Source organism: Trachurus trachurus (genome assembly GCF_905171665.1).
Source record: "Trachurus trachurus genome assembly, chromosome: 6".
NCBI lineage: Eukaryota > Metazoa > Chordata > Actinopteri > Carangiformes > Carangidae > Trachurus > Trachurus trachurus.
The window spans coordinates 8,406,047-8,429,314 of record NC_139897.1 but is presented as its reverse complement, the minus strand read 5'-3'; the positions used below and the strand labels follow the sequence as shown (position 1 = coordinate 8,429,314).

Here is a 23,268-nt window from a genome sequence, read left to right as displayed (position 1 = left end):
TTCTCCATAAACATGGAGCCTCCTAGTCAAAGCTTAACTATAGTGTGTCATAAAAATGGATTTAGTTTTCAACAGGGACTTGTGTGTGTGGGCGTCAGATCAAACAGTGCTCCTGTGTGTGACTATAGAGGCCACGGGCAAACATCAGATTTCATTGTTCAATTTGGAAGACTTGAACAAATAAGTCCAAAAAAAAGTTTCTTTTTTGGGTTTTTTTTCTAAAGAGATCAGCAGAGCAGTTACTGCACCAAGTATTCATGTCATCTCACCCATAATTAGAAATTAACGAAAGCCAAAGTCAATTATGGCTCCAACATCTTTGATGAATTCAGGAAGCTCGACACCAACTTCGCAGAATGAGACAAGACGACATGATGCCGCCGTCAGGTCATTTATTCCTATAATAAAAAGGCGTTGCTGTTGCAACGCTGACAAATACGTGCATCAACAAAATATGATAAATCAGCTTAATATTTGTGACTACACACACAAGCGTAAACTAATTATCTCTGTTTTTTGTGCATATATTAATTTAATTCCCTCCTTTCTTTTTTTCTCTCTCTGCCAGTTTCTTTGCTCTTTGCATTTGTTTCTCTCTCCATGGAAACATCATACAATATGTCATGGGATGTGTTCTTCATACCTTTAGCTATTTAACACCACATATATTATATATATATATATATATACGGTGTGTATATAAATCCACCTCAGACACAAACAATACTTTTGCACATGTAACATTCTAATTTGCATCTCATGTTAAGAGGGAGAGTGGATGAAGTTGTTGAACGTCACCTGGCTGCAGGGGTTTGAGCAAATAAATAAGCAAATCAAAATCCATCAAGAGGTTTGAAGTGGAGGTCCGAGGCGTGAGCTGTCCATGCAGCAGAGTGATTTACAAATGACGAGATTATGTTTGATCTGCACCACAAGAGGGTGTTAATAATCTAGAAACTAATGTTTTTGTAAAATTTTATGTGTGGATTTTTCTATTTATTTAGTGAGTTTATTTAACAGGGACAACGCTTAATACATAATATTGTGCCAGATTCAGCTATAAGCTAATTTTCATTCATTAAAATCCAAAATTTGAGATTCCATACCGAGTAGCTCGTTACACTTTCGTATCCTACCATACATTTCATTGCCTATCATACAGTCACAATCATACATGCATGCACACACACACACACTGCCACTTCACAATAATAATCACAATACTTAATTTAGTGGGTGCAGGACTGTTTTTCTTTCAGCCACTTTTTAATACTATCTTAAAAGCTGCTCAGTGTACTGCACTCTCTGATACTGACTGGCAAGGTTCATTCATATCTGTGGCTAGACTGTATACATATATAATGACCTTTTAATGAAAATAAGTCTCAAAAGAAATCATCAGACGATTGTTGTAAAAATGTTCGTTCACAGATTGGACTTGCAGATAATTATTGCCGCTCGCCGAAATACTGTGCGACAGCGATCCACATCTAACCCAGCTTTGTTCTCCTTCTCTCTCTCTCTGTGTTGCTTCTTTTCAGATATTGATGAGTGCGCTGAGGGGAAGCACTACTGCAGGGAGAACACCATGTGCGTCAACACCCCCGGCTCCTTCATGTGCATCTGCCATACGGGCTACATCAGGATCGATGACTATTCCTGCACAGGTGAGCTTCGGATCCTCTTGCCATTTGACGGGCTTGAGCTGGAACCATGTAGTTAGTTAGCTTCGCTTCGGCCTCCGGAGCAGCCATTTTGTTTTGGAATAGTGCAAATAAAGAATAGATTTGGTCGTGATGTCGGTGCAGAGATGAGGAGAGCTACTGTATGTAGATACAAGGAGATGTCTTCACTGCAGGTGCTCCCACCACAGGAGGGGGGTCACAGAGAGGCATTTTATATAACAACAGTAAGTTATTGCCAGTTAGAAAATGATTTAATTTGCATCTTTAGTCATACGCTGGAGGATGATATTTGATTTCATCGTGATAAATTCTGCTGCCAGGAGACGCACAGGCCTCCACAGATGAGGGGGGGGGAGGAAAGAGGCAGCCAGACATCCTGATATAAATATTGTGAGTTATCAGTGTCAGGGTGTAGTGCGAGACAGAATAAAGAAGCAGTGCAATAGAAAACCATAGAGTATAGGAAAACATACAGTAAAGGTGCAGAAGCCTTGTAGACCTGCTGTAGTTACCAAACAACACCTGTAAAACACCGTCGCCACGTGCTACACCTACAGTACTCTTGCTGTTTTTTTTTCCTTCCTCATCATATTCCAAGCGGCACCTGCTTAGACACACTTGTCTTTCAATCTGTCACCCTGCAATTACGCTCGGCCCGTTCATTTAATATGCACAGAGATGGATGTCAGAGTTTGATTTGCTGCTATTGGTTTTGCTCCGATTATGAGCGCCGCATTAAAATAAAACACACACACACAGACGCACAAATCAATAGCAGCCTTATGATTCAGCAGAGCTGGCAGTTAGCGGCCCAATCAATTTTGGATTGGTTTTTTGCTTTGTGTAGATTACGAAGCAAATCTGTCTGCGCTTTGTTAAAACTTTTGATAAACTCCATAATTGCATTTATTTAATTAATGTACCGGCACAAATGAAAAGTTCACAAGCAAATGGGAAAGTGTGGTCGTTGTACTTGATATCTTTCCCACTCTTATTTCATGAGACAAGTCAGTTGTTTGTTATCTGACATATTTGAAACTGTGAGCTTTGGAAAAGCAATTCCCATGGATCATGTAAAGACTTTTATCCTTTGAAAACTTCACAGAAAATCATAGATTAACTTCAGGCCTCTTTGGAGGTGTCAAGGTGTCTGTGGACTCTCTGTTTTCTTTGTGTGCGTGAGAGTGTGGGAATGTGTATAGTCTTCATCTGCTGTGCAAATGTACTCTGTGTGTGTGTGATGAGGAGGAAGAAAGTGGCTGAGAACCTGAGAAACAGAGAGAGTGTGAGTGGAGGCAGCAGACCCATTTGTTCCTGATCAAAGTTGAAACCAAAGTCAATTTCAAAAGCAAACCGAATCAATCTGTGGGAGGGATTGTGTGGACGAATCACTTTCTTTGTTCTCTGCCTCTGTGTTGAGGTGGTTGTGCTTGTAGGCTGAGATGTTCCTAACAGCTTCCCCCACCACAGTAGTTTGTTGGTAACTTTAAGACATCTGTTCACTGATGCATTGAAAATGTAGCACTTTTTATAAAAGCAACAGTTATCTTACAGAGGACAAGGCCCAGCGTTTGGTTGATGAGCGAAGACATTGCCTTGATTTACTCTCAGTAGGATGAACAAAGCTGTTTATGACCAATTACATGGCAGTCAGTTAGAAACAGACAGCCCAGTCACCAAAACAACGCGCTCTTCGAGTTTGTGCTCAACACCATATGATTGATGTTTTTTTGATTTTAAAGACTGGGTAGATGAGAGAGACTCTGCTTCAGAGGGAACTTTAACTGACAGTGCAGAAACCGACAGTCACAACGTTCTCACGCCTCCTAAAGATGTGTTGTAGATAAACGAGGTAACAATTGTGTTTTTGGACGAATCACCAGCCAGAGGAGTATAAGGTCTGACAAGGAAGAGATGATAATGTAAAAGAATTATGTTTATGCCTTTATCAGATATGACAGAAAGTAAGGGAGAGAACGTTAAAGAGATAGTTCCACATTTTGGAAAATTCGCCTATTGCCATAATCCGTATAGTCATAGCAGTAGGTTCATTGCCTTTAATTATCAGTGCATGTTGTTTTGAGATGTGCGGTGCAGAGATGTGAGCTGCTCAGATAACACAATGGATGTGAATGGTACTGGTCCCCTGTCCCTCATCAAACTCATCAAATACACAATCCTACAACTCCAAAACACCTACTGTACCACTATGACTATAGGGATTATGGCAATAGGAGAATTTGCCAAAATGTTGAACAACAGCAAACTGGATTGGATTGAATATTTCAATATTTCTAATGCTGCTGAAAATCACACAATTCTTGGTCGTTTTTCCAGCTTCTGAGTATGATAATAGGACATTTTCTAGCTCGGGGGAATCACTTTTTTTTTTTTAGAAATATGTTTATTGATTTTCAATGTAGAGAAAAATGAAAAATAATATAAAATAAAGAAAAAAAAAAGAGAGAGAAAATAAGTAGAGGAAAAAGAGAAGAGAAGAAAAAAAGCAAATAACACAGCACATCAAGCATTACAACAATATTTCATGGTCATAAAATGAGTATCTACTGTAGGCAGAATATAAAAGCAGAAAAAATAATGATAATAATAGTAAAATAAATAGGTTGGTAGGCATATAAAAGATCATACTCTTGTTTGCACATTAGCCAGTGTCTATGGGCTCACATTTTTAAGGTAATTCAGTACTGGGTCCCATGTTTTATCAAACATATCTCCTCTATCTTCATTGTAGAATCTCAGTCTCAATGTTTGACAATTCTCCCAACCATAAGTTATAAGTAGGCACAGAGTCCGTTTTCCACACTCGTAAAATCAGCTTTTTAGCAATCACCATCCCATATTGAACTGCTCTTCTTTCAAATTTATTAACAGAAGAAAGGACACTTGTGGCGGAGGAATCAATTTTTTTTAATTTTTTTTTAAGTTGTTGCTCTCCTCAAAAGTCTCATGACACGTTGGATCAAAAACTTGACTGTGAAAGAACCAAGAAATCTCTGTCGATCCCTCATCCTCACTTCATTTATGCTTCAGTCCTCAGAACTTTATCTGATCGCATCCATATAGACGTGAACTGTACCTGTTGAGCCACTGCAGTGTGTCGGGGATCTCGGTCTTCTCACAGTCAAAGCTCAGGGGAATCTGTAACAGAACAGAGATATTGGTTTTGATTTGATTTATGTCTTGATGTCTATTGACAGAAACTGATGGAATTTTCTTTTCCGAATATTAGACCTAAGTAAGCAAAAAAATCTACACAGAAACTTAATGGGAGCGAATCAAAGTCAGACTGTAACTTTAGTGTAAAATTAAATCTCAGTGTTTATAGGACGAAAACTAAAGTTTGTGCTTTAGATGCATTTTAATGTCAGGGATCAAGGCTGCTGCAGAGACACAGAAAGGCTTCAGCACCAGGCCCACCTGTGTGTCTATTGAACGTCATGGCTGTCTGCCAGATTCAGAACCAAACATAGAGAATAAAAGACATAAGTGAAATGTGAGTCAGTAATCCTGCTGTAATGAAATGTCCCTGTCCGTTTAGAAGAACACAGTGTCACTCCACGGCGACGAGCAGCGGATCCTGCCTCACCCCTCATGAGTTGTTTGCAGCTTGTGAGACATGATGCTAAGTAGCTCTGTGTGTGAATCATCTCCGAAAGAGGCGGCGGTGGCGGTGGCGGCGTGCTGCATTTTCCTCCGTGTCTGTAATTAAAAAAAGCAATTTGCACCAATGCAAACTGACTCAGCTGGTGGCGGAGTGAAGGGGCTGGCGCTGCTGCTGCTGCTGCTGCCTGCGCCATACGCCGCGCGGCTGAGGCCCGCAGCCTTCCTGCGGTGCCATTGCTGTTTGAATTAAAGCCGTGAGACTTGACAACACGATGAGCACCTGCTTGAAAACTCCCATTTCCTGCTCCCCCGCCCCCCCCTGCCGAGCGTCTCTTTTCATTCGTCAATGGAAATCAGGAAATAATAGAGCAAAGTTAAGGATTTGTGACTTTGTATCTGATTATGAACAGGCCTCTCCGAAATCCACATCAAGTATAGAATAGAGATTGAGGAACAGTGGTTTAAGTGGAGTAACAAATGCACATTCATCTCTTTTTCTTGTGCCGGTGTGATTTATACACAGACAGAAACCTCACTGCTTACTAAGTCCTTTTTCCATATTGTCTTCAGACAGCCACTGCACCTTATGTGATTTCACTCACTGTGTTTCCTCTAATCTTCTGAGCTGCGGGGCCAGTTTTATTGTTTTACTCATTTGTCTTTCTTCCACTGTGTGCTCATTCCCTAGATTCACAATGAAGATTAATACCCCCACCCCCCAACACCCAGTGGATTAAACTGTGTCGCTATATTTTATGTAGCTTCCTATTAAAATGCCTTCAAGTCAGTGTAGTGGAATACACAGCTATGCTTCTCCTTATAAAAGTCAATTTGTGTGATTAAACCGAGGCTTATGCAGAGGCTTGATGTAATGACTTTTTCCCTGCTTCAGTCAAATTACTGTTGTAATCTTTCCACTGAGTTGCTGGACTATCGGCTCTGACAGAACTCGGTACCTGCGGACTCCTCGGTGGGAACATCTCAGCTCTTAGCCCAATCTGAGAGATAGATGAATTATGGCCCAAATTAGGTGTCAGCCTTTAACAATAACACTCAGAGTACCTTGAATGCTAAATATAATTAATGCTGGAGTACTGTACACAAGTGGGTGCCTCTTCCTTTTTCCATATTGCTTAGTGTCACCTCTGTGGCAGTAATTGACAATAAAAATGGGAGGATGCTAACCTGCTAGCTGCAGGAATCTGTTGCTTATTAATAGCGATTGAACATCTGCTTGTGTTTGAAAGGAGTCCACTGGGAGTGCTGATCCCTCCAAGTTGGCCACAGAAGAAATATTACAGCAGTGGAAGGAAACATTAAACCCCCTCCCCGCCTTTCACTGCCTATTGACATCCTACATTTGCATGATATACGAGTGTCTTTATTATCCTCAATGGCTTCCACCAATTAACAAAATAGCAAACTCAGCAGGAGCACTGTCCGGTATTGATAGCCATATTTCCACATGTATTACTGTGGTTTATGTGAAGCGGCCTGCCTGGTAAAGAGGATTAAGTTGACTGTAGTTCATTTCATGGCTCAGTGTTTATGTGCAGAATAGTGGATTAAAGGACTGATCTGCAGATTTAAGTCTGGGTGAAACAGCATGGAGCCCTGGTTATATTTCTGCTCAGCTTGTCAGGGGGTCAGCTAGCTCAGACAGAAGTCGGCTGTTTTTGCATGGAGCCCCCCCCTCCTCCCCCCCCTCCCACGCGTGCAGAGAGTGAGGTTGCGGGTTCACATCCCAGCTGGTGGTAGACTGGAACATGTAGACGCCGTGTACTTGTTTAAATGAAATATGTACGAGCGAATGTCCCGACACAACTCAGGCTCCGTATCCAGTGGAGCCTTTAGCAAAAGAAACAACCGCCCCCCCCCCCTCCCAACCCCCACAACTTTCTTTTGCCCCTTTCTTTGACTAGTATTTTACCTTGATCTTGAAGGTCAAGAATCCTCCTCTTTTCATCCCCTCTACTCTCCGTCTTTTCCCCAAAGTGCCCGAGGTGCTCCTCGCTCTGTGAGATTAGCAGCTAATCCATGAAAGGTAGCGGATTGGTTGTGCTCTCCCTTTGAATGTTATTAAAGAAGGCTGTCCTGAGGTGTGTGTGTGTGTGTGTCTTTGGTGTACGCCCGTGCTTGTGCCCGAGGTGTGTGCGCGGGGTGTGTGTCCTTCGTCCTAATCCTGTGATAACCAGACCCGGACCCCTGAGGCCGAGGAGCGGAAGGAGGGCTGGACGGACGGGGGGAAGCAGAGATGGACAGAGGCCAGAGGTGGAGCAGGGGGTTTGTCAACAACGGAGATCAGAAAAGATGACTTCCATTGATGGCTCAAAGGGTCTGGTACATGTGGGGGTGTTTGGGCTCTAACCTCAGCTTTTGCCTCTTTTTTCATGATATCCAAGAATTCTGCTTGAACTCTGCAACTTGGACTTAAACTTTTTTACTTCTGTTGATGTGAAAATGAACGAACGGTGCTGCTGTGTATTTGTGAAGCTCTGCGATGCAACTTTTGGCTCCCACAGTAAAAAGTCAGTCTAGATGCTTCAAGGCTGCTGTTCTTTCAAGCAGTAGTTTAGCTTGTTATATAAACTGGATAAATCCAATTTAATGTGTTAATAATCAGCTTTTGGTGCCTTGAGAAAATGTATCAACAGTTTAAAGCAGATTTTAAAGTATAATGAAACGAGTCACACTGGATTTAACTAAGCAGAAGAAAACAAATAATCAGAATTTCATGTATATAATGTGCTACTATTTGATCGTCAGTGGTTTTACATTTTACATCCTGTTTTATCATTCTGGAGGATTTGTGTTTCACCTTATATAGCAGGGTTCCTACACAAGTATGGAATAGAGTGGAATTTGATTTTGTACTTTTCCAGGTCTGAAAAATGGAAACTATTATATAGAAATATATTTATCTTAATACTTATCTGGGTTTGGTCTGATCTGAAGTTATTTGGGAATATAATTTTGTATGCGCTATTGTACCAAACTGCATTCTCCTGGAAATTATTTGGTGACATAATGGCACACACATTCAGAATAATGAAAACAAAAGATTAATTGCATTTTTTTTTTCATGATATACATCTAATTACTCAAATGTTACAAATGATTTTTTTTTTTTTTTTTTTTTTTTCAGAAAAGTCTGGTAATTAGGGTCTGGAAAAAGTGTGGATGGATAGATAGATAGATAGATAGATAGATAGATAGATAGATAGATAGATAGATAGATAGATAGATAGATAGATAGATAGATAGATAGATAGATAGATAGATAGATAGATAGATAGATAGATAGCAAAATAGCAAATAAAATGTAATGTACGAAAGTATATACAACAATGTATATACTTGTCAATGTAAAATGTGTAGGAACCCTGATATAGGTACATTACCATAAGATCCTCTCAAAGGCCTGTTACTGTGAAGGAGTTGTCGTGGTTACGGTTTTTTGAGGACAGTTAGTCTGAGGTCAGACTTTGCTGATGCCGGTGTTGTTTTGGCAGAAGGTGGAGGGAGTCAAAGCGGGAGAGGAGACGGACAGCTCCAGAGAGATCCCTGGTGACAGGCTGTACATAATTGATTGCTTATCTGTCTGCAGGCTGAGCCGCAGCAGTCAGCCAGGAAATACCTCGCTCATGCTAACACACACATGCACGCACACACATACACACACAACACGCAACGTTTTAGATTTTAGTTGAGTGAGACTGAGACTGAGTGATTCAATTTAGAGTCTTTTACACTAAGTGCAGGAGTGTAGGAAGTCTACATTCCTAAATAACCCAAATGACAACTAACCAGTGCTAAACTCAAAGGTCATGGCAACAATACACACTGTGTTTTGCACACACACACACACATGCAGACGCACCACACACACACACACACACACACACACACACACACACACACACACACACACACACACACACACAGCACCTGGTGGCTTCGCTGTCCTGTCTGTTCAGACTGACGGCTGGCAGATGTGACCTTGGGTGAAAAAACAAAGTGAAAAAAAATAAATAAATAAAACGCACTGTATTCTCTTTCCTCTCTCCTGTGTTCCTTTTTACTGTTTTTATATGCCTATGAGCGGACTTTAATTCTGCCTAACAGCAGGTGTGTGTGCACGCGCGTGTGTGTGTGTGTGTGATGCAGCAGCAATAAAAGAGCAGAGTAGCGAGCCCTCCTAAAGTGCCCTTCAACCCATCTCACACACACACATGCACATACATCATACTCCTGGTGGAGGAGCTCATCACAATGTCACTTTCAATTTGGATGAGCCTACGGTCTGTTCAGGAGATATAATGGATTGGATGATGGCAGGAAAATGGATGTTGCGGCTCAGGTCTCCTGCAACAAGCATTCAGGTTTCTGATCCTCTCACTCTTCAGGTGCCATCTCTCTGTCCTCACATCTCCCTGTCTTTCATAACTGCATGCATTTAAAAAGCTCCATGTTGTGGGAAAAATAGCTGATGAGTAGGCACTACATAAAAATATTGTATCTCCATCGGCGAGGAAGGCTTCAGAGAGCTGACTAATGCCTGAAGAGCGAAGAAAAAATGAATATATTTCCATTCCCCACCAGTGAGGCCCAGAAATTCCCAAACTGTTGCTCCCAGATTAGCACTGAAGTCTTTGTCTTTGTCTCAACCTTTCCTGGAGCCTCTAGAAGTTTTGGCTGCACTTGAATTATGTGGTAATACTAACAATAAAAAATAAAAAACTGTCTGGCTAAATTAAATGTTTTTGAAACACAGACAGCTCTCCAGCCGAAGGATGGACCGTCCTTTATTGGTTTCTGTTTTTTGCATCTTTTTGTAGCATGACTGGATGCCGAGCTTTGAAACTACAGAAGGTTAAAACAAGTCCAGAAAGTTTTCCTGCACTGCAGCTGATGCAGTTTTCAATAAGCAAGCGCTTATCAGAAAGCAATATTTATGTGGATCGCTAGAAATTCGATTTTGAAAGTGCGATAAGTATTCTTCTTTTGTGCGTCTCGGAGGGATAAAGATCTGCCTTTGTTTTCAGGGGCAGATGAAGGGCGTGCATTAAAGTGCCTGTTCGCACCGCAAGGGAGAGGTAATTCTTTAAAAAGTTGAGTTCAAGTCTTAAAAAACCGGCATCAGATGTTTCCCATAGCCTTTGCAGTTGGAGTTGCTTGTTTGCAGCGGGGCTTCAGAAGAAACCCGTAAGAAACATCTCTCTGTGTAAACAAACATGGTGGAGGCCCCGGAGGAAAAGGCCCAAAGGGTTTGATAAGTCAACACAGTCTGATGGTTAAGGAGGTTAATCGTTATCGAGATATGCAACAGTAGTAAACAGTAGTAAAGCTGGACTAAAAACAGGGCCACCTCAAAAAGAGGTTCAGACTAGAAGCTGCTGATTGAGATGAGAGGTAAACAGTGTTATGTCAGTAAAGTGAGATCCAGCAGTGTCCAGACAGATCAAAAACCACATGAACTCGCCATTTCTCCTTCACTAAAATATGAGGTAGAAACACTGGGTGCGATTTTAACATAAAAATAAGGAAATTTCTCTGCAGCTTCAAATTGGCTCATTAACAGCATTTAATTTCCAAAGAGGCTTATTTATGAGCTGGTTTCTCTCAGTGAAGAAAAACTGATCAAGGATGAAATGATGAAATTCAAGCTATTATATTTATGTCTTATGAAGGTAACACAAGATGTGGGCTGTATAATGACAAGTAGACATTTTAAACATGTACTAATATACTTAAAGTGGTCTCCATCATATGGCTCATATACATACAACAGTGTCAGGGACACTGACATCTTACCTTGTCTCACACTCTCTACCTTTGATTTTATTTTTTATTAAAGGGATAGTTCAACATTTGGGCAAATTGGCCCATTGCCATAATCCCTATAGTTTTAGGAATAGGTTTTTTAGCTATTTTTAGAACGGTGGAGCAGAGCCGGAGACATTCACCACGCTATGAGATAATAACAGAACATTACGAGACAGAGTCTCTGAATTTACCTAGAAAACAACTCTGTCTCGCAACGTTCTGTTATTATCTCATAGCGTGGTGAATGTGCAGGTCACAATTTGGATTGTGTATTTGATAAGTTTGATGAGGGAAACCAAGAAATTTCATTAGCTTCCATAGCGTAGGTCTGAGCAGCTCACGGCTCTGCTCCGCCGTTCCAAAAATAGCTTGCACCGACAAATAAAGGTTACGAACCTACTCCTAACACTACAGGGATTATGGCAATGGGCCAATTTGCCAAAATGTTGAATTATTCCTTTAACATATCTGCAGGGCCTTGCATTGTTCATAGTAGCTGGATTAGTAATATGTCTTAAATTTCCCTGCATATGTGCACTACAAATGTAATATTATCATTTTCTTAAGTACCTGATGTTTCTCTGGCAGTAAATATTGATTTTACTATGTAAGTGTGAAAACATTGTCACACTTTTCCCTCTATTTTTCTCACACAACAGCTGTTAAAACTTAACAAAGTTTGTATTATTTGTCCATGTGGTGTCGTGGCTGTATTATTATGTAGCAGTGTGTCCTCTGAGCTGTTATTGCATTGTATTGTGGGCTCCTCAGTCTGCATCCTATCCCCAGATTCTCCACACAGAGGGGAAGAGATTTGTTTGCCAGTTGGACACAGTGCGCCGTCATGGGCTGTGGCCATTAGTCAAGCTTGTAGTGATTCATAACTCACCATATCACTAACTCCACAGCAGCAGCGATGAGAGCTTGGGAGTCCTGGCTCTAAAGGACCATTTTGTTAGTGCCTGTGCAAAACTTACAGAAAATTTCTCTTTTGGTATTTAATGGGCATTTGTGCCAATTTACAACAGTCAAACTAAAGGCCGAGGGTTAATAGATGCAAAGTGCAACACAAGATGTCGCCTCAGTAATGAATAAATGAGTTTATTTTCATCTATTAAAAAGCCTAAATTCATCAGTGAGACTGTTACAGCCTCACGCCAGGCAGAGCAAAGAACAAATAACAGCAAAACACTGAAGACAATGTCAGATCATGATGGGAGATATAGAAATGGCTTGTCCTCCAGTTGGCTGTGTGTCACTGATGTCTTATTACTAGATTCCCAGCTGTGTAACGATCAAGTCATTTAATCCCAGACTGAGTTTGAAATCTTATTTCAGCATAGTTAAACAAACTACCAGCTGGCAGTGATCATTCCTCATATTTACCAGGAAAACAAACATTCAGCTTTCTCTAATCAAGTGTTATTTTTTGACAGTATGCCCATTAGCATATCTGATGTGTGAACTGTTGCTTTTGTTTCACTTGTCTATTTAAAGATATTTTTCACATATACAGTATGACTAAAGAGCTCCTTTAAATGCATGCGTGCTGTGTTGTCTTGTGTTGTTGTCTTGCTTTAACACCATTGACCCCTCTATTCTATTCTATATTCATCAGATAGGAGTCTTTCTGTAGATACTGATGATTATCGGCTCTACTGACTTGAGGTGTGCCTCAGGGCTCTATCCTTGGTCCCTCTCCTTTCCGTCTCTACAATGGCAGCTCATTAACTTTAGAATTGATTTTAGGGATCTTCTACTCACCTACTAAGCTTACAGTACATAGATAGTGTGTCCACATGGCTCAAATGAGACCAGAGATGGCTCAGGTCTTCTGATTGTCCCACAACCTATGGCCAAGTTTTTACAGTTTAGCTGTTTATATATAGGTATAGATTGCTTTCTCCTCTGTTTTTATATTGTACAGTGTTGTTTAACTCTTCTTTATATATACTATATACACACAGTCAGTATAGTAGTTTAAAATATCTTGTTTGTTTAAGATGCACTTTGTTTTGTAATGTTTGCCTCACTTTAAAATTGCTTTCTCCTCTGTTTGTATATTGTACGGTGTTGTTTGAAAGGCCCTTTACAAGTGAATGAAACTTGCTTTACCTCCTGCAGAGCATGATGAGTGCCTCAGTGGACTCCACAACTGCGACGAGAATGCCTTGTGCTTCAACATGGTTGGAGGACACAGCTGCTCCTGTAAGCCTGGCTACACCGGTAATGGAACAGTCTGCAAAGGTGAGCATGACTTTTTTATTATGCTGCTGTTTATTGTGTCACGTGCACAGCCCATTTGGACTTTTAACACACCACAAATAACATTTACAGTGGTGAAACATTTGTCAGATATAAACTATCCCCTTACATTAGGCTACATGGCACACAGAGAATTTTTTTTGTAGATGTACGAATAAAATCTGACAAGAAGAAGACATTTTCTTTCTTTAAATTACATGAACCCCTTCCTCCTTCAAGTAATTTAAATCATTCGCCCAGAAGATTTTGCAGTTGTTATTCATGAGAGAAGTTGTTCCGTATTGACGTTTTGTGGTAAACACCAACAGAACATCCTCTCTTATATATAAGAAACAGTTTGCTCTGTTAAATAAGAAATGAACAAGTCACACAAAGTAAAGATTTAACCTCACTAATCCAGTGATATCTATATAAAAAATAGAATGATATAATGAAGAAAATAAAAAATCTTAAAAGTTCAAGGATATTCACATGTATCACCACCATGTAAACTGTATTGTGTTGGTATTCTTGGCAGCACCTAGTGAAAAGCTTTCTGTGGCCCCGGTTTAATGGGTGCTTCTCTCTGTTTGCTTTTCTGTTTGTAATTAATCCCTTGATTAGAAATCTATTTAAAGTGGGACTGCACCGGTTTTTCACATAAAGATACGTTTATTCGTCACAGGGGCTATAACAAATCCTGTGAAAACAGTTTTACAGTGTCTCATGTGGCTCGGGAGCAGCTCTCTAAAATTGAATTAACTGCTGCTGTGAGAACAAAGTCATATTTTCATTATCAATTAATCTTCTAATTATTTTCCAGATAAGTCGCTAAATCTAAAAGAATATTAGAAAATAGCCCACATGAAAGTTTAATGAAGGCTAAGGTGATGCCATCAAATAGTTACTCTAACCTCTACCAAAGATTATTCGGTTTTCCATTGAATAAGATGAGGAGCCTACGAAACTGTGAGAAGCTGGTACTTCTCATGATTCCACTAAAATTGATTTAGGATTAATCAATTATTACAACAGGTACCAATTATTATTCTGTCAGTCGACCAATCGATTAATCAGATAGCTCATTGTGGTGGTATTGGGAAGTCATTAGGGTTATTCTGGGTTGTTTAGCATTACAGGACATTTCAGAGACTAGTAGAAGTCAGGATATAATTGCCTGTTTTGCTTCAATTCTCTGTTCTGAGCAAAATGACTTTTTTGTCTTTTTACATTTACTTCCATTGCAGTCTGTCAACCTCAGTGACTTCTCTGTGTTTTGGGGACACATTAACTAACAGTCTGCCAATGGATAATGAACATTTTTGAATTAACCAAGGAAAGATACATTAATCACGCATAATAATTTTGTGCGAGTCCTGTAATGAATCACATCACAAAATTAGCTCTTATTCTGTATGCAAATACATATGCTGCTGCTGGTCTAATTACATAGTTAATGCTCGTTAATCTCAGTGAGAAATGGCTCTTCTCCTCTGGTCTACCTCTAGCTATGTGTGATGGATTGTGCCAGAATGGGGGGACGTGCGTCTCACCAAACAACTGTGTTTGCCAGCAGGGATTTACTGGGAAGAGATGCGAGACAGGTAAGAGTTAATTTTAGTCTCCCTCCTACGTTTCTCTCTGCAAAAATAGCTCAAGGAGCACTTTTGACTGAATGTTTAAGAAGGGACGAGAAGCAGCGAGATGAGGTGACGTCAAGTGAGGGGGTTGTTTTACGTTCTTCAGATCCAGCAGGAGAAGGACAAATAGGAAAGAGGAGGAGAGTTGTTAGTTATCCTGGCACATCTGGGCTCTTGATTTAAAAAAGACGGTGATTATTCTCACTTTGTAGAGCTGTCTTTGCTCTGACCTCACCGAAACAGCTGATCTGTAAATGCCGAGACGTTCTCAGAGCTTCGCACTCTGCCGTATTAGCTGTGTGAGCGTTTGATTGTGTTTGTGGCTGTGCGAGTGTGTGTCCGTGCCTGCGTCACACTGTGTAGGCCTGTGCTCCATGGTGAATAATGAGCTTGTACCTCTTCCAATGGCCCGATGGAGGATTTGAACTGCAGTTGCAGCAGTATGGGAATTACCCCATATCACAGCCCATATTAATCAGCGTGGCATTCCTCCTCACAGGCTCCATGCCACATCCGAATTACGACTGCACAAACTCCTGATGCACAATATCCGATAGGGCATGAGAGCTTAACCAAGTATTAAGTCAGCTTGTGTTTATAGCAGTGACTATATTACCACTTGCTCTTATGCATGGGAATATATCAGCTACCATATTATTATGATAAGACTTCAGGTCCAGCTCAGTGTGTTTACTCCTACGGTGCTGGTGATTTAAGGCAACCAAGAAAGACTGTATTTCAGCAGCAGCACCCTTTGCCATAACCTGCTTCAACCCTCCGTGGAGTGTCCTTCAGGAGACAAGCTGCCGAGCTAATAGAAAGTCAAGTCATCACAGTTCTCAGTGTGTGCGCTTGTGTTTGAGCGAAGCAAACTGAGCCTCTCTGCCTCCCGGTATTGATTGCACATAAAGGACCTTTTTTTTTTACGAGGCGTCCTTTTTACTGCCTGTCTTAAAGTAAATGAATTTCCTCATGGTACTGCACTGAGATGCTGAGGAAGGAGAGAGAGAGAGTGAATGTGTGTGTTTGTGTGTGCATGTGTGTGCGTGTGTTTGAAGGAGTAAGAAAGAGCTACAGAGAAAGTGTTAACACACCTAAGCTATAATGACTTATCCCTCCTCCCCATTTTGCAGTAGAAAAAGGCTTCTGAGGACCTGGTCCCTTAGTAATGCCACGATCCAGGCAATCACACATTTCATTACCTTCAATACTGTTTTAGATCCCGCCTTCTTCTTTCTGTCTTCCTTTTCCAAAATGCTTTCCTTTGTGGGTGTTCTACATCTCTTTTAAAAAAAACTGTTTCAGAATAGTCCATCAAAGGAGAAATCTCACAATAGCTCTGCTCCCAAAGTTTTGTCCAGGGTAATTCTTTTCATCGCTCTGTACCCCGAAAGCAGAGATCTACAAATACATTTGTTTTGTTGGAAACATTTTTTTGTAATAGACAAAGTTGTTTTTTTGTTTTTGTTTTTTTTGGGGGGGGGGGGGGGGGGGGGTTTCCCACACTGACATCTATTTTCATCCCATCAATCATATCGAGCTTACATGAAGGTTTTTGTTCTTAAATGGTGAATATACGTATATCTGCTCAAAATAGGGAGTGCATTCCCTAAAATGACGAAGAGCTCTGGTTTGTTATGGTACAGAAAGGAGCAGTGTGTATTGGATCTAGTGGTACAGTATCTATTTGTGAGGTACTCAATACCCCTCCCTTTACGACGTAGTAACACAACAGGCCCTGTCTGAAGGTTTGTCCATTACTGTACCTGGCTCATTCAGAGCTTACGGTGACACAGTGATTCTTAGTTTCTGGTGATTATAGACTAATGAAAACAGATCATCCAGTATCCTATACACATGTCCTGTCTTATAATGGCTACATGATTAAAAAAGAGTATCAGTGACACAGTGTCAGAGCAGTGAATTAAGTACAACCCCCAATTACATACATGAGAATTTTCACAGCCCCCTCAATCCACCTTTACTCAAACCGTAATGAACGTAGCATCAGATAATAAAAATGAAGAGGTCTGTGGTACCAGTAAGTACATGCCAGAAATGCCCTTTAGCATCGGCTTGTTTTTATTTGTCCAGACTCCAATTAAACACAGGGGAATCACATATTGTATGTGATGCCCAAAGTCATTTCTGTCATTTCAATAAACAAGATGCGTTGTGGGGACATATTGGGAATATCACTTTTTGAAGGCTCTTTAACATGCTTTCCAGCCCCCAAATGTGAGAATTGCTCAAAAAAAAATCTGTAATGTGCAGACTCCTGAGTTTGAAATCCATGTGGTTTTACGAGCTGTTCCCTCAGGTGTCAAATAATGTCATTAGTTTTCGAATTTGCATAATACCACCCCTACCTGTGACTACTGGTACCAGTGGTATCTGTTTCAAAATGTTACAAAGAAATTAAGTGCTTGAAGTCAAATTAAAGTGACTACTCATCTCCACATCAGTACAAACTTGTCTTTTTTTTGTTTTGTTTTTTTTACAAAACTCATACAGGGTGGCCAGTGGCTCATTTGCATTTAAAGGGACAGGCACTGAAACCATCCGTTCTGAACAGGGCTGTTTTGAGTTCTGTGATGTTTGATCCTTGGGGTATTTTGTCCAAAGCATGTCACAGACATGTCTTTAAGACACCTGGGAACTATTTGAATTTGTGGACAATGGGCATAATATGTCTCCTTTAATTTCTACGATTCAGAGGTGGCTGTTTGACTCAACAAGGCCAGACGTTTCACTCTTATACTCCCTATGCTAAATGAAGCTTAGTGTCTCCTGGTTAGAGCTTCATATTCAACAGACAGTTGTGAGAGTGGCATCTGTTTTCACATCGCATATTTACCAGAATGCTTAAATCCCATCCATCTACCTCCATTGTATTAAGGTGGAGACAGATATCTTGAATTTGAAGAAGTGAAACCAAAACAATGTCAACGGATAGAGACCATGAGATCAAAGTGAGGAAGTCTGTTTTATTCTAGTTTGGGTTAAGTGAACGTGAAGGATGTGACTGAAAATACAATTGTTAGCGTAAATACAGTCGTCTGTTTCTTAATCACACTACGAGGGGAAGCCGAGGACGACTGGTTGGGGATCAGTCTGTTTTTAGGCTCTCTTGCTTTTTCATTCAGTCTGATTAGAATTCGAGGTTCGGGGATGCAAACACAACCCAGTGCTCACATGCACGCCAAAAATCCTGCACGCTCCCCATGCCTCAGGCGACACGATGTTTGTCACCACAGCTGTTGTTACTGTGTGCATGTCTCTCTCTCTCTCCTTCCTCCCACAATCCCTCTCCATCTCGTCCCAGTCAACTCTGTGACAGCTAGCATCCTTGTGTGCATGCTTTGTTTTTTTTCTCCTTGTGGTTTTTGTTAGTGCAGGACCACCGTCAGGGTCCCTCGCTACAGGACAAAAACCTCTGACACTGTTTAGAGACTTCACCAGTCACTCAGTGCGAAGGGAAGGCCCTTCTCACTGTTTCCTCCCTGTGACAGGAGCTCCCAGTGAGGGAGGTGTCTACATGAGAAGCTCACTAAGATGTATAGAGGTTAATGTAGTGTTGGACATGGTGCTCTGGCATGGGGGAGGTGGGGCAGGACAGGAAGGACGGGGAAGGAAGGAGGGGAGACACAGCGGCTTGGGGAAATAAAAGATGGAGATGTATGGGAAGAGTGACAGTTTCCAAATTCGAAGAGAGAGAGGAAAGAGAGATAACGACTGGGAAGAGAGAAGGGGGGGGGGGGGTTGAGAGGAGATGAAGTGGAAAGGAAGATACAGAGATGTTGGTTAAAAAAAAATGACAGATGCAGCGATGGAATGGGAAATGGAAGGGGAGAGATGAGTGGTTCGAGGGCTGGGGTTAGTGAGTTTCCTCTGCATTTGGATGCGGAATGAGGCTGGTTGGAGTCGGTGCTGCAGGAGGAGGAGGAGGAGGAGAAGCAGAGCTGGGTGGATGAACATGGAAAAGCTTTCACTAAGTCTGGGCTCCCCCACCCCCAGAACCCTGTGAGCTTTTAGAGGCCTCCCAAGGGACTCCAGCACTTCTGCTGCTGCAGCGGCAGACTGACGGCCTGTCATAAGACACCCAACAGCAGCTCTTCAAGGCGAGCGCGGCTTATGCGCGTGCACCTCTGAGCACACACACACACACGCACACACACGTATACGTCTGCATATGAGAGGACTGGAACAGTTTGCCGATTGTCAACTTGACGTCCCATTTAAGTTTCTCCGTGTACTGAGGTGTACGTACATGTAATATTTTGTGTATATTTGTGTCTGATTGTGTGTAATTGTACAAGTACGTGGATGCGTGTTAATGTGTTAATGCGTTTACCGTCTCTGTGTGTCTGTGGCTGTTGGTATTTTGGTCTTTTTGTGGCTCTGTGTGTGTGTGTGTGTGCTTGCTTACTTGTCATTACCATTCAGGGGGAATGGATGGGGAGGGACAGGGGACATGCCGTGCTGACAGACAGACACCAGCTAGTGGAGAACTCTGACACATCATGAATTATGCAGGATACAGCTGCGGCAGGGCACATGCACTTCAGTCATGGATATAAATGTACGCAGGGCCAGCCATGTAATGTGTGTCCTGAACATGCAGCACAGTCAATGTCGTAGCCCCGGGCTAGCGTTATTCCATATACTGTATGGCCTGGGTGAGAGATGGGCAAGTGTTGTAATATTCAGTTTATTTTTCATCAACATAGACCTCCATTTTCTTCCAGAGCTTGCAGAGACTGAGGAAGAAAATGTGCAATAATAGCCATGACGCTGTATGGAGTTCAAACTAAATGACTGTTATTCAGTACCAATAAGCGCACTTGAAAGAATTAGGAGGTCATTATGTCGTGATCGGTCACTGGCCTGCGACTGATGCTGTGTGATGTGCTAAAACCAACTTGCACTGTGTCTTGCTGAAGTACGAGAACATAAAAATGCAGCTGCTGTGACTCCGTTTAGTTTTATTTTCAGTCTGTGCTGCAGAATAATTTATTTCTCGTAACATCAACATTTGCAATATGCAGAGGAGCAGAGTTACTCATCTAACAATGTCCTGGCTTCCTTGTTTCCATCTTAAATTGGTCTTAGCGATAGGTTTTGGTTAATCTCTCTGATATTTGTTCCCTTTCCTGATTTCAGTACTGGAACTTGTGTATCGTTTAAAGGGATATTTCAACATTTTGGCAAATTGGCCTATTGCCATAATCCCTATAGTTTTAGGAGTAGGTTTGTTACCTTTAATTGTCGGTGCAAGCTGTTTTTAGAACGGAATGTTACCAGACTGAGTTGTTTTTGAGGTAAATTCATGCAAAACAGCTGATGGGTGTTCCTGTCGAAGGCAGTTTTTCTGCAAGCAGTCTCTGCATTTGCCTTGAAAACAACTCTGTCTCGTGACGTTCCGTTATTATCTCATAGCGTGGTAAATATCACAACTTGTCCACGAGAGCATTTTGGAGTTGTCGGATTGTGTATTTGATGAGTTTGATGAGGGAAACCAAGAAATTCCATGAGCCTCCGTACCGTAGCTCTGAGCAGCTCATGGCTCAGCTCCTCCGTTCTAAAAATAGCTTGCAAAGGTAACAAAACTACTCCTGAAACTATAGGGATTATGGCAATTTGCCAAAATGTTGAACTATCCCTTTAAGAATAATTGGTCCAATGCAATTCTGTTTTTTTTTTTGTTTTTTTTACTTCGAACCCTGTATGGATGTAATACGATTGCTGTCATTGTTATTTGAAAAGCATCAGGATAAACCCTTCGTAAATCATTAACAAATCCACAAATGTCATATAATATTTCTTTCATTATCTAATTTCACTGTCATACAATCATAACTTGCAATTCCAATTCAACTCCAATTCCAATTCAAAAAATTCAAGCCTCACATTGCTAAGTGTTGCCTTTTCACGGCTGAACTCATTGCTGACATTTTGCTAACAGTCAGCTACAGTCACATTAGCTCCCAGTGGCTGCACAGATCAACTGTGTAGGCTATAAAATTGAATAATGAAATTAATAAATCAGCCAGTATCAGACTGGTGCATAGATTTGCGTCCTCTCCAATACCTGATACATATTTGAGGCAGTGTCATATTTCATGTTAAGACAGTAACTAACAGAAATTGCACATGAGAAAACAGATAATCATTGAGTAGGTGACAAAAGCAAAGCTTTAAAGCCAACAATCAGATCTTCCAGCCTGCAGTATTTTTTATAATAAATTCTACTGGGGGAATGTGTGCTTCAAACAAATGAGCTGCTACATATTGCACTTAAACCCAAACTGCTTCAAATTGAATGGTCAGCTAAAAGAAAAACATAGGCAACTAATGCACAGGAAAGAGGTAATTTAAAGTGGAAAACACAACATCAGGAAAATTGGCTCTTCAGCAAGGCAAGATTAATATAATATTGAAAGCATAGGCTTAGGCATACAGTACAGTATGTGAGCAAAAAAAACATCTCCTTCAAGGCTGCACTGAAAAATAAGAGTAGAGTTGTTTTTATTGTATTGTATAACAACTCTGTCCATCAAAATGCCGTCCTCATCTTGAAAGCTTCTGCATATCTGATGAATAAGAGAGCAGCAACGATTTCATGAATGTTTCCTTGACAAGGAGGTTCAAGAAATTCTTCTTATCCCACGTAATTACCTCTTCCCCTGTCGTGGCCTATAGGGTTGTTTATTTATACAGTGTTTGCACCTAAATAGCCTCACTCAGCGCAACACACTATAAAACACTGATAAAAGACTAAACTGTTAAATATACTAAACAAATCCATACGCTGCCAAATGAACAATGCTGCAGCTTTGTCTGACAGAAGTTGAACAGCGTCTTTACTGATAATACTTTTTGCATGTAACTAAGAAGAATTCTAACACAGGCATTAGTATCATCTTAACTCTTAGAAGCTCCAAGGAAACAGGGCCTGGGGCTGTTAAAACATTTTCACCAGCTCTTAGTCCTTGCACAAAATAATTGGACATAACGTCTGTGAACATCCTCTCTCCTGTTTGGGTCTCGGATGCATGTTTATTGACTGAATTGCTGAACTGTTCCTGTGAGATGAATGGGTAGGTAGCCATTGTATTGTATCCTTTATTTTCAGCTCATTATCTTCTCCTTTCAAGCCCCTATAAGCTTATTAGGATGCCGGGCCACTAGTTAAAATTTTCTGTCACTATGCTGTCGGTTCTGTATCTAATGGCCATCTCTGCTGTCCTTGGCTGGCCCCTTGCTACAGTAGCTTCTCAAAGGATGCAGTGGGCTGCTGGAGGGGGAAGAGGATTTGATCAGATGTTGTGGATGGACACCTCTCACTTTCATCTTTTTAATTCATCCGCAGTCCGAAGTCCCGTCAAGCATTTTTAATCAGCGGCGAAGACTCTTACACGGGGTAGTTTAGCGTCAACAATGTTCTTTAAGGACAAGTAGAGAGAAATGAAAGATTTTTTTTGTTTGGTGTTAATGATGCAATTCAAATTTGTGACTCCTACACACTGCTGGAGGGTTATGTTCAAGAGCGCCACCGGGGAGTCCTTGTGCATTACACCTACACAGTAAATTGATGTTTTATCAGTAGGCAAAACTCTCATTTTCTCAAGTCGAGATCATTTACCAGCACATTTTGTCTTCCCAATTGATGCTCTCATAAAAGAGACGTGATCTAAGGAGGAGAACGTTTATGTTTATGCGAACGAAATGGCGCCTTTTTCATCAGAGCTTCAATATTCTTTGTTTCCCCGATGAAATATTCAATAAGTTTTTATACCCTTTCCTAAGTTATGGGGATAGATGAAGGAGAAGGGACAGGAGGAATGTGCAGTATATGGACAAAGACAGGGGAGAAGTGCAGAAAGAATAGGATTTTTAATTAGTTGGTAACGGCAGATGCGAGGAGATAGGACAGGAGAAATGGGATGGGGAAAAAAAGGAAGCTAAAAGGTGGTGATTTATAATGAGGTATAAAAATGGAAGAGGAAAAATAGCATTGAAGAGGAGGAGGAGGAGGATTGGAGGAGACAAGTGGATGGCCAGTGAGTTCATGAAGAAACTTTGAAGGCAGTGAGAGGAGGAGTGTTAAGCCCTGAGGTCACGCTGGCATATTGACTAGGACAGAGAGCAGAACGGGGCCAGACAAACAATTTGTTCCCTCAGACCTCATTTACATTGATGTCGAGCTCCAGGAAGCTTGTCAGTTTTAGACAGAAAGACACACAAGA

The 23,268-nt window shown here is 41.1% G+C and overlaps 1 protein-coding gene across 1 annotated transcript in view; it reads left to right on the top strand.

Annotated features, from left to right (window-relative positions):
* Window positions 1-23,268, top strand: part of nell2a (neural EGFL like 2a) — a gene marked incomplete at both ends in the record, with an annotated part of 97,302 nt that overhangs the window by 53,760 nt on the left and 20,274 nt on the right. The window contains 3 exons of the mRNA XM_083974115.1: window positions 1,542-1,667; window positions 13,260-13,382; window positions 14,888-14,983. Of these exons, the coding sequence (XP_083830241.1) occupies window positions 1,542-1,667; window positions 13,260-13,382; window positions 14,888-14,983 (345 nt within the window). The remainder of the gene's footprint in view (window positions 1-1,541; window positions 1,668-13,259; window positions 13,383-14,887; window positions 14,984-23,268) is intronic.